This window comes from Taudactylus pleione, unplaced genomic scaffold (assembly GCF_031769625.1).
Source record: "Taudactylus pleione unplaced genomic scaffold, aTauple2 ptg000033l, whole genome shotgun sequence".
NCBI lineage: Eukaryota > Metazoa > Chordata > Amphibia > Anura > Myobatrachidae > Taudactylus > Taudactylus pleione.
In genome coordinates this window covers 2,167,794-2,180,380 of record NW_028284435.1, presented here as the reverse complement: position 1 = coordinate 2,180,380, position 12,587 = coordinate 2,167,794, and the positions used below count along the sequence as shown (strand labels likewise).

At 42.0% G+C, this 12,587-nt stretch overlaps 1 protein-coding gene across 3 annotated transcripts in view; it reads left to right on the top strand.

Annotated features, from left to right (window-relative positions):
- Nucleotides 1-12,587, top strand: part of ANTXR2 (ANTXR cell adhesion molecule 2) — a 236,625-nt gene that overhangs the window by 80,875 nt on the left and 143,163 nt on the right. For all 3 annotated transcript variants that reach the window (XM_088452105.1, XM_088452106.1, XM_088452104.1), the window contains 3 exons: nucleotides 1,135-1,242; nucleotides 2,572-2,640; nucleotides 3,083-3,163. In XM_088452105.1, the coding sequence (XP_088308231.1) occupies nucleotides 1,135-1,242; nucleotides 2,572-2,640; nucleotides 3,083-3,163 (258 nt within the window). The remainder of the gene's footprint in view (nucleotides 1-1,134; nucleotides 1,243-2,571; nucleotides 2,641-3,082; nucleotides 3,164-12,587) is intronic.

Here is a 12,587-nt window from a genome sequence, read left to right as displayed (position 1 = left end):
TCGGTCCTCAGGACTCCAAACAGTGCATGTTTTCATGGTCTCCTCACAGAATCACAAGTGAAATAATTAGCTCCTCCAAATGTGTCAGTGAGTAATGAATGCATCTCTGCACCTGCTAAGTTATCTGGAAAATGTGAACTGCGTGGGCCCCTGAGGACCGAGTTTGAGAAACACTGAATTAGACTGATTTAGCACTCCACTGTGTAACAGTTTTGCTTATTAGGACCTATGCTATTAAGGCTAAATATGTGTCCATTCTATTGGAGGAACTCTTGCTACCAAGGTAAAGGTGCTGAACACCAACATATTTTAGGACATATTAGAAGCTGGACATGTCCTTTAAACGGTATGTAGTTAATTTACTGACGGCTGGGATGCTGGCCATCGGAATCCCAACGTCAGAATCCCGACCTAGGACTAAAGATAGACGTCAAAATACCGGCGCCAATTTTTAGCCCGATGACGTAATCCCGACAGCCGGCATCCCGAACGAAGGTAAGCGGGCCCTGTAAGCTGTTAGCCGCGGGGGCCCCAGGGGGATATTAGGGTTAGTCACTCTCCAGGGAGGGTTAGGGTATGGGGAGAGGGGCTTCGGCACTACCTGGGGGAGGTTAGGGTTAGGCATCCCCCCCGGGAGGGTTAGGTTTAGGGTGCGGAAAGAGGGGGTTGGGGTCAGGCACCCCTGGGGGAAGGTTAGGATTAGGCACCACCGGGGAGAGGTTAGGTTTAGGCACCGCTAAGGGAGGGTTAGGGTTAGATGGAGGAGAGGGGTAGGGTTAGCATACTTACCACCCCTGTCAGCATTTTCAGCCGCTGGGACTTCATACCCATTCCCTTTAAACCACTAGTAAGGAATTGTGCTTCTTAAAATGTATTTACTTCAATTTGCTATTTCCCCAATCCTATGGTCTGAAACAATTGCCTAACTCTACCACTCTGTCAATTTATTAAACATTTACAAAGAAAAATGACTAGTTACAATATATTCAGAGATGCTCCATTTGAGCAAAGTTAATAAACATGACTTATGGTATGAAATACACTAGTTCTTTATAACTGCAGCAATATGAATAAAGTGCACAGAAAATGACATGCAAAATTCCACAATGATTGAATCATTTTTTTACTTTACAGGCAAATGAGGAAATTGAGAAAGCCAGTAGAGGAAAAACGGCTTCTATAATCATTACTATGACCGATGGTAAGCTGGCTGACCAGATTCCTCGGTTGACAATAAATCAGGTATGTGCTACTGTTTATATTATATTGGTTCTTGTATGTGCATAGGTGTGCGCAGCACATTTCACTAGTGAAATCTAGAGAGGGATACTCTGCATTGCAATGTGCCATCGTAGGAGTATGTCAGGCACCATCTGGGCAGGGCTAAGACAACAACAGTGGTGTGTCTAGTGCTATTTTTATGTTCTCCCCATATTGTCATATGCCGCATACACTTTGCAACTTCTTTCTCTAGGAAAAAGGGAAGTTCACATTTCCTTCCCCATTGATCTTATTTGAATTTTGGAACCTCATATTGTAACACACAGTAGTCCCACCAATTCATATTATGCGAAACAGTAATGCTCCCAGGGCAATATATTTTATGTAGTATATATACAACTCACTGCATTGCTCCATCCTCAGCTCCTCTGGGGTGGGAGATAATTAGGGTGTAATGTAAGGGAGAGGACACCGCTGTGTTGCTACGTCTTGTAAGTCACTGATGGGTCTATGTTCTAAACCTTGGAGAGAAATAAAGTGGACGGAAATAAAGTACCAAGCAATCAGCTCCTAACTGTCACTTTACAGGCTGTGTTTGAAAAATGACAGAAACTGATTGGTTGGTACTTTATCTCCTTCCACTTTATGGACCTTATTCAGAGGCGGCCGTACGGTCTACGACCGCACGGCCGCCTCGATGTTTTGCCAGTGCGCATGCGCACGAGGGAGCTGGCTTCCTCGTGCGCATGCATGAGACCCGCTACGACTGACAGCGCCGGTCGTAGCGGGTCTCTTTCCAAAAGGGGCGAGCTGTCGATGTTGATTGACAGCTAGCCCCGTTTGGAAGGCGGGCCGGGGGATGGCAGCCCAAACGGAGGCGTTCCCATGGGAACGCCTGCCGTTTGGGGCAGGCCCCACTGACATCACTAGTGATGTCAGTGGAGAACTTCCGGCTCTGACAGAGCCAGAAGCTCTCCGGGGCTTACGACAAGTGAGACCCTACCCTAGGGTCTCGTCGTAAGCCCCAATGGTCGCGATGGTCAATGACCATCGCAACCATCACCCGAGCGGTTAACCCACAGCCTAACGACCGCAACAGAGGCAGGTGGTCAGGATGCAAGTGGCCGCCCAGTTTCTGAGCGACCGCTTGCATCCTCCGACCGCCTCTGAATGAGGCCCTATATCTCTCCAAAGCTTAGTACATAGCTCCATGAATGACTCAGACACTTTCAGCGCATCAGAATTTTGCTGACAACATCCAACATTAGGGTATGCCTGTGCACATCCTGCACACCTTGTGTATGTGTTGTGTTTAACCAAGTGACATTTTTTTCCATGTATCTGCTGCAGGCTGACAAAGCTCGATCTATGGGGGCAAGAGTTTACTGTGTGGGAGTTCTGGAATTCAATTTTGAGCAGGTGAATAGGATATGAAAATGCAGGCATTCTGATTGTATTCAGCATCTAAATGTATCTCTTTTATCTTCATGTACTGATTACAATTCAATATAGTATTTTAGGCATTTGTGTACAAATGTATTCTAAAACAATATCAGATTTTGCAGCTTCATGTTCTGCAGGCAAACTATTTGGTAACTTCACATAATTATTAATCACATTTACTCACATGCAAATTACTTATATACTTACATCCCAAACTTTATGTAATAGGTTCCAGGCATGAGATCAGTATCGTTTTTCTGCTTATAGCTACTCTAGATGCATTGCATGGCTCATACACATACTGTAAGTAAGGATTTTATTTTCCTGTTTTTTTAACATACAAATAAGCTTTATTCATCTTCTATTAATTTGACACAACACATTGATTACTTTCTAATCACTCCATTTTTCTCTAAAGCTGGCAGCCATTGCTGACTCCGAAGAACATGTGTTTCCTGTAACGGGTGGATTTAAAGCTTTGGGAGGGATCATTAATTCAGTAAGTATCACAAAGGAAATGGACTGGTTGTAAATTTCTGAATGTAGTAAGTTAGTATTCACAGCATAAGTGTAGGTTTAATAACTGCAGCTTGGTTAGATTTATCTGATCATGAGGTATACACATCATGTACTTTGCTTTAAAGAACAAATAAAATGTTATTTTAAGAGGTGACAGCAATGTGACGATTACCTTACACTTACAGAATACATCAGTCAGTTTTTCCAGTGGAAAAAAAATATTTTAAATACTCTGACAATATCTCTTTTCTAAAAATATCTAAAAAATGTGTCCTTACTATTACTCCTGTATGTTCAGTGCAATTTTCTGCATCCGTTTTTATCTTGTATGCATAGGCAAATGTGTAATACAGCTCTTGTCCTGTTACTGTATAAACTAAGTGCTTACTGAGACAAGTACTAAAAATGCAATAAAATTATAAAATCCAATAATAAACAGAATTTCCAATTGTAAAATAATGTTGAAGGATTTGGGTCTCCATGGTTGCGGTTCAAATTAGTGTGATGCTGAATAGCCCCGGGAAGGAGTTCCCGGGGCTATTCAATTCACTGCGCTGTTAAGTCCCGACTAGAACCACATAAGACGGAGAATGCCGGTTACCGCGCCTTAAGCTGGGTGTTTGGTCACGATAAGTGCCATTATCTGACTAAAGTGCCGGCCGTGAAGCTGTTAGCGCCGCGCTAAGCCAGAAAACAACATCGCGGCCGCCAATTCAGTCAGATTTCTGCTTGCACCTCAGGGGGGTGCGAGCAGAAATCCTGTATTGGATTTAACAACGCGCTCATTATGGACACCTCTCAACTGGCTGTGAATTTATTAATCTGATCTAGCCTTTTTACTCTGCTTACCATTCACCATTTTCAATGACATTTTCTGCTTGATAATTCTTATTATTGTTATTATTGTCATTTATATTTATATTAGTGATGTGCGCAGACCACCATGTTTTGGTTGTAAATCATCATCGTGTTTTGGTTTTGGCAAAACCACCCTCAAGTGTTTTGGTTTGGTTTCGGCTTTGATTTTGGATTTGTTTTTAAAAATTGAAAAGCAGCTAAAATAATGTAACTTGGACCTGTTTTTATTTTTATAGCATTATTAACATCAATAAAATAAATTTATAGTTATTTCCAGTCAATTTTGACCACCTCATCGCACCTGAAATCACAAGGGAGGGACTTACATGCAATCCAAAACATGCAAGATCTGGTTTTTAGATCTGAGTTCCGAACTTGGCGAGAAGCCCCAAGTTGGCACTCTGTTCGACTTGGAACCCCAAAGTGATCCGAGCCAGGACTCGGTTTGCCTCGGAACCCCCGAAGTTCGAGTGTGTTTGGTTTTCAGCAAAATCAAACTACTTATCTTTAATTTATTTCAGCATATTAGGTAGGACTTATGATGCTTATTCATTCATACTGGTTCCTGTCCCAGACAGTCCACTCAAATACCCCATTGCAGACACAAAAGCACACCCTAGAACCAATTTAATCAGAAGTGAATTAATTTAACAGTAGGTTTTTGTGCTATAAGTATGAGAGAGGGGAGTGCATGGGAAGAAAACTTGCTGATAGAGCTCTATTTGGAAGCAAACCCAAAGCCCTAGCTCTGCAGGCAACAATGCCAATCACTGTGCCCCTGTGCCACCCTCATTTAGCTGCTAAAGGACTTGTAAAAGTAAGAGGATATCATTACTGCTTTTATTTCATTGATGTACTTGCATTAAACTGTGTATACTGGTTATCTTGAGCACTTAGGATGTGCAAAAAACACTTTATTTATTTAATGATTGGGCAGCATAGACGGTGTAATGGTTAGCATTACTGCCACACAGCACTGAGGTTATGGGTTCGATTCCCACCACAGCCCTAACTGTGTGGAGTTTGTATATTCTCCCTGTGCTTGCGTGGGTTTCCTCCGGGTACTCCGGTTTCCTCCCATGCTCCAAAAATATACTGGTAGGTTAATTGGCTCCCAACACAAAAAAAGGTTAACCCTAGTGTGTATGTGTGTGTACATGTGATAGGGAATACAGACTGTAAGCTCCACTGGGGCAGGGACTGATGTGAATGGCCAAATATTCTCTGTAAAGCGCTGCGGAATATGTGTGTGCTATATAAATAACTGGTAATAAATAAATAATAAATAATAATGATTAGCACCAACTCTAAAGAGGTGGAAGAATCAATGTAATTTGTGTAGTTAGAAAGCTTCTGCACACTGTGCACAAGTTCTGACCTTACTCAGGAATTGCTAACCTCGTCTCACGCAGTGAGTACACAAGCTGAGTATGCCGTCGCAGTGGCTAATTAATGCATGCCTCTGTAACAGTGTTTAAATACACAGGCACACCTGTGTTTCACTGACCACACCCCCCATCCTCCCCCATCACCACCACCAAACGGTACTTCCAATCAATCATTCTGCGATGGGTCTGCGTAGTTATTGCGATCACAGTCCCATTTGCAGTCGAGTGTTCGCGCACTGCAAAGCGTATGCATGCGCAGTACGCGACAAACAGCCAATTGCGTGCGTAATCGCAGTTGCGATCCTAGCTGAATTAGGCCCTTAATGCACAATAATTTAGATTGTACTGCGTATAAATTGCCCCTATACAGCCATCATCCAGAGCAAACAATTGTCCCATCACCATAGTTAGCATCTGTCTGTCTGCAGCCAATCTCCCAGATGAAAACATTGCATCATGTCACAGCAAGAGAAAATAGCTTCACAATTGCGAGGACCCCCCCCCAGTTCATTTAACTTCTTGCTGGAGATTGTGGTTATGAGAACTTCCTCATGTTATATTCAAGCTTCCTTGGTAATGTCGGTTAAAAGAAAATACATTTAATCTCAATTAGACAGTGACATGGGTTTTTTTTTCATAAAGCACATCATTATACAATTTTGCATTTATAAGTATAAATCAGAACTAAATTTAATTCAATGCTTTCAATTGAATTAAAATGGATTAAACAAATTGACTATGGAAATCAATAGTTTGCTTGACATCTCTACAAAGATTGTGGGCCTAATTCAAAGATAGACGCAGTGCTGATGTTTGCGCTGACTGTTTATTTGCTACTGCGCATTTGCAAAAAGTCTTGAAAACCCTTATTGCCTGTGTGTTCCCTTAAGTGTATGCAGAGTTTGCTATACTGTATGGAGGTGTTGGTATTAGAACCGGCGCGGCGAAGCCATGGGCCATGACTGAGAGGTGATCTGAAATTAATGCAAAAAAAGGCCATGGGTGGGAGTGTCAGTGAAATCGTCTGCATTCCCAAACGCAGAGCCACAGAAGCCCTTTTAGATGAATTTCAGAATGAGACAAAGCACCAGCCACAGGCTGGTGCAAGTGACGATGGTTAATGTGATGGTGCGCCAGTGACGGAGTGTTTGGAACCACCAATGAATTTGCACAGTCCGCACAAATCGCAACCGTGCATGCATTAGTATCTACCTCTGAATCCGACCCTGTATAGCTTAAGGGTTGAAACTTTTTTCATTATGTGTTTTTTAAGTAATGAATAGTGCCCACTTTTAAATTTGGGAGTATTCAGATCTATTTCGATGGCCACAAAATGTATCTGGAGCAGTGGGGTCCACAGTCACCCCAAGGTGCGCAAGAAAACTAGTGATGTTTGACTACCATGCTAAGTGATAACTTACGCAGCTGAACATCGCTGTGGCACACTGCATTGATATGAATACCCCTCTTAGCATCCAATCAGAATAAGGCACTGCACTCATCATCACTGAAACAAATCAATCCTTTATTTAGACCAGGCTAAATACACTATATTAGGCGACAGATGGCACAAACATTCTATTATCAATTCATGGTAAAAAGGACTGTAATTTAAGATGCTTATTTTGTATTGTATTTGGAATCCCTCTATTTTCTCTTTCATACTTAACACCTTCTCATTTATCCTTATCCATTTTCAATCATATTTTCTGATGAGGCCCATACATCTAAACACTGTTGCAGCAATTCCCTGTTCTGCTTATGACAGGGTCGTGGAATTGGGCATATTTAATGTGTTGAAAAATCTCAATTCCCAGATCCAGACCCAAAAATGGTCGGAATCAGCAAGTCAGGATTCTTAACATGTTAAATTCCCCAATCAACAAACGGATCGCCGATCATCGATGGCTGCCGATCATCGGATCAGATCGCGGATCAGCTTAATGGGGAGTGGGGGCCTTAGATGTATGGGCCCCTTGAGCTTACCTTCTCCATTTTGCAAATGTGACCCTTGTGTTTGTCTAGCTGATCTGGCACTCCTATGCAGCTCATCATAACTAGTATACTGGCACCTTCATGAATGCAAACCGCGGCTGCTCAATACAACATTAAACAAAGAGGCGCCGCTCGGTCCCAAAAAAATACTTCAGTCTCATATACAAATAAGCGCCACAATGTCGCACTCCTCTGAACAATCAAGTAACAGCTATGTGACTTTCCGATAATATGAACATAAAACATAACCTTCTCAGTTTTTATATTCACTTACATTTACACAAGTGCACAGATGTAGAATGACATTATGTTTCTGTTTTCATTTTAGACTTCTGATAAGTTTAAAACTGTATGTTCTTGTAACATTTCAAACTGAATGGTGCAATACCTTTAAAGTAATGAATAGTATCAAACAATTCTGCATCTTTTCAGTCAAAACTGTATGTAAGAGTAAATATTCTGCAATCAATATTAGACATGTTTGATAATAAACACAATCTCATCATTAATCATTTACATGGAGTCAAGGACTGTTCGTTATACTTGTTTTCACATGGAAAAAAGCTAACCCAAATTTGGTATGTGTTAACTAGCAAGGATGACAGCTCTGTCTGTTACCAAAAGCACATTTCCTCTTTTTTATATATTTTTTTTTCATTTATGTAAAGTATTTCTGAATCTGATTCTCACACAAATAGCATGCTGTGAAAGCATAGGTATTAATTATCAACATTCACAACTGTGATCATTTAAAAATACTCTTTTATCTAAAAGAGACTTAGTTAAAATGTATTAGTCTAATAGCCATTGGGCTGGTAGTAGCAAAATCATGGGGCAAAAAGAGTGGGGTCCCCCTAAAGGTGGCGTGGTAGCAGGGAGAAACACAGCATTAGGTTCTCTCGCCATTGTTCCCAACCAGCCAGTCAGCATGAGGCTAGATTCCTTATGAAGGCCATTCTGATTAGCTAGTACCCCGTGTTGGTGGGTTAATTATATTATTTAATTCAGCTTGTCTTATGTACAACTGCATATCTAGCTTTCTCTAATCTCAGTTCTTGACTGCAATTGGTCTTTTGCCTGAGTCTGCCCTCACAAAAGTAATACATGATATACATACAGCAAAGTCTAAGAGTACTTTCTCTAAGTTCACCCTGCTAGACCTCTCTGCTTTTTTTGCCACCATTGATCACCATCTTTTACTTCACTTCATTGTGTTTCATGACACAGGGGTTGATATATCAAGCAGTGAAAAGAGTGGGGAAGTGGACAAGTGGAGACATTGCCCATAGCAACCAATCAACTTCTACCTATCATTTTATAGGATGTAGTTGAACAATTCTACCTCAAAGTTGATTGGTTGCTATGGGCAACTTGTCCACTTCTCCACTCTTTTCACTGCTTGATACATCAACTCCATAGTTCTTTCCTGTTCACTTCTTACCATTGAACTGTTACTTCAGGACCTTTACCTGTAGCACATCGCCCGTTCACTCCCATTATCTGTTGTAATCCCCTGCAGCTCTTTGCTTGGCTTTCCTCATTTACCACTGTATACCTCTTCTCTTAGTGAAATAATTAGTTTCAATCTCTAGTATCATCTCTAAGCCGATGACACCCAAATCGATCACTCCTTTTTCACTATCTCGTGTGACCAACATTTGTCTGCTATTTTTACATGGATGTCCCAGCCCTTCTTAAAGCTTAACATGTCTAAAACAGAGCTAATTATCATCATTACCTACCCTCAAATCTCCTTTACTGTCGACCATATCCCAATTTCCTCAATTTTCCAAGCATGTTCTCTCTCTTTTGCCTCTGCCCCATGCTTTATTCCTCACATACAATTCCATTCCCAGTCTATCACCTCCACCTCTGAAATATTGCTAGAATTACCTTTCTTCCAAGATATAATTAAAATGTTTAACCATTCTCTTATCATTCCCTGCTCTGATTACTGCAACGTCCTATCTGACATTCCCATCCTTTCCTCTCTCTGTTTTGACCTAACTGTGACAGCAAGACTCATTAGCCTCTCTCCCCACTCCACTGTCACTATGCCACTTTGCAAATCCTACACTGACTCCCCATATGTCTCAGAATTTTGTGAAAATTAGCCACCCACATCTACAAAGCTTTCACTAATACCACCCCTACATACATAAATATGGTCTCAAAATACTTTCCCTATTGCCATTTTAGATCTGCCTCTAAACTTTGCCTCACCTATTATCCGATAACCACCTCTCACTCCTGCCTACAAATATCTCCAATGCTGATATCCTTACTATGGCCAATCAGACTCAGCCTTCAAAGCTTGAAATGATCTCTGAAACCCCACCTACCCCAGCCTACCCTACTCCCACCAATATTAACCACACTCTCTGCACCCTCACTGCTTTTGCCTTATAAGCAGGGCCCTAACTACTCTTTGTTTTTATGTCTGCATTAATATTGTCTACCTTGTATGTCTCTGTGTCATGCTCTACTTTTCCAATTGTTCTGTACTGCATGGCCCTGTGCCACCTTACAAATCAATAAAAACAGTAGTAATAATAATAATAATAATAATAATAATAATAATAATAATAATAATAGAACTTTATGACTGCTGTACAGTTCACCAATCAAGATAATCTAGAACTAGGCCAATGCCTCTCCACTTGCAGAAGTAGTGCATTTGATATTTTGCAACCACATGAGAATTCAATGGAATCCAGCTGCCCTTCAGAATGGGTTGGGTATGGATTCCTGGTGGTCGGGATGCCGCTGGTCAGAATTCTGACAGCGGCATCCCAACAGTCAGAATCCGGACACAAAGACGTAAGTATAGTGGCACTGACCCTAACCCCTACCCTAACCCTAATCTTTCCTCTCCGGTGCCTAGTCCTAACCTTCCCCACCTAGTGAATAAACCTAACCCCCCCCTCCCCCAACCCTAAACCTAACCTTCCCCCCTAGTGCCTAAACCTAACCCCCCCTCCAACCACCCTAAATCTAACCCTCCCCGGTGCCTAACCCTAACCCTCCCCCTAGTGCCTAACCCTAAACCTAACCCTCCTCTAACTCCCAATACTTACCTTCGAGATGCCGGCAGTTGGGATACTGGAGCCATGATACTGGCGCTGCCGGGATTTCGGCGCTTGTATTTAGACCGTCGGTATCCCGCATGCCGGGTTGCTGACTACATCCCCTTTAAAAGATGCAGGTAGAATGAGGATATCTTTGGTAAAGGTCACTGAAGAAGAAATAAATAAAAATATATAGGACGGGATGTACTAAACTAAAAATGCAGCCAAAACTCCAAAAAATGCTGTTTTCTGAGTTTTGACCACATTCACCATATGTAAGAGCTGTCCTTTGCGATTTTAATCGGTACGCATGCAGTTTGTGGCAGGATTTTTGGCATCTATAATGCGATACACCCAATACATTTTCAAACTGGTTAATCAAAACCTACTCGCCTATTATTGGTAAGATTTTGGTTACTTTCTGCTAGTATAAATCTCTGTTTTCCATTACCAATTTTCTTCCAAATATAGTTCTAATTAGTCTTCCATTTTATTTTGAAAATTAAAACATATAAAATTAGCATTTAGCTGGCATTTCATCCTTCAAATCAGCAAGTCAAAACAGCTCACAATGGGCCTGATTCAGAGGTGAAAGCCAGATTTGCAGCTGTGATAATATCATGCAAATGCTAATTTTAGCCTCCTGTGCGACGGGAGACTGTGCAAGCTCTGAGATGACCACTTTCAATGCCTGTGCAACTCTGCCGGCATTTGTAAATACTCCACCATCGGGTCACCATCGACACTTGCGACAGTCTATGAGCTGTTCAGTGATTCCTTCTTAAATCCCTCCGAACATGGCTTCTGCGGCTGTGGATCTGCGTATGGGAATGCAGCCGCCTTCACTGACACACCCGTGACACCCCTATTACACAGCCATTAAATGGCCTTTTTTTGCAAACACTTCAGGCCACCTTCCAGTCACCACCCAGGAATACCCATAACGAGCTCTATTGCAAGTGACTACATTCACAACAGCGGTTTCTGTGTACACTCAAGGGTACCATGCACCAGGGGTTCCTGGACTTTTCGTGCATGCACATCAGCAAATAATTGCTCAACTGAGCAAACATCAGTATTGTGTCCACCTCTGAATCAGGCCCAATATCCCAGAAGAAACAATAGTTGGTATATGAAAATGATCCAGTGCAGGAACTAGAAGTAGTAGTTCTTCTGGTATAAGTGTTTGAGTCTTGTAGTAGGTTGCTGCAAGCCAGTTTTTCAATACTCCAATGCAGGGAAGTGCAGTCAGGGTAGGCATAATCCCTGTCCGACTGGAAAGTAGGCATACTCTCTGTCCGACTGGAAAGTAGGCATACTCTCTGTCAGACTGCAGAGTTTTGACTATAAAAATGATTAGACTAATACAAAGAATATATTTATAGCTTATAAATATCTTTGTATTATTCTGATTGTTTTTATAGGCAAAACTCACCAAAATTGCAGCCCTTCCTGGAAATACAGGGAGAGACTTAGAGATGAGGCAGTAAGAGCTCAACCTTATCTCTGATAGCTCAGACGCAGCCTGGAGCTGGGGGTTGGGCCACGAAGCAGCCAATAAAACACAGATAAAAAGAGCTACTGGAGGCATGCCTCATTGCGAGGGGGCGTGCTTTGAGCTCTGATGGACACCTCTGACTATCAGGTGACCAATCCAGGAAGTACTGAGGCATCGGAGACCTAACCATTGGAGCTCAGCAGCACTGAGGGGGGAAGAAAATTAGAATATACAGATAGACAAAATACCCAAAGAAGAAAAAGGTGGGTCTGCTGTGGACAGGAGGGTGGAAAGGCATGTCTTCTTTGGACAACAGGACACTATCTTGGGGCTTCTAAATCATTGTATAACAGGATAGGGGGTTTCTCTGCAGACAACAGTAGCTGGTACCTCGTCACTCTGCAGGGACTGGCACCTTCTGTGTAAAGCTGGGTACACACTACATAATGTGTACCCAACACAACATTGCTCTGATACTAGCCAGTACCTCCTCGGCCATTGACCTCACCACACGTCCCTGCTCCAATGAGCATTGGAAAGAAACATGCAATGGTTTTGAACCATCACAATGCATGAATCGGATGCAAAAAGCATTTT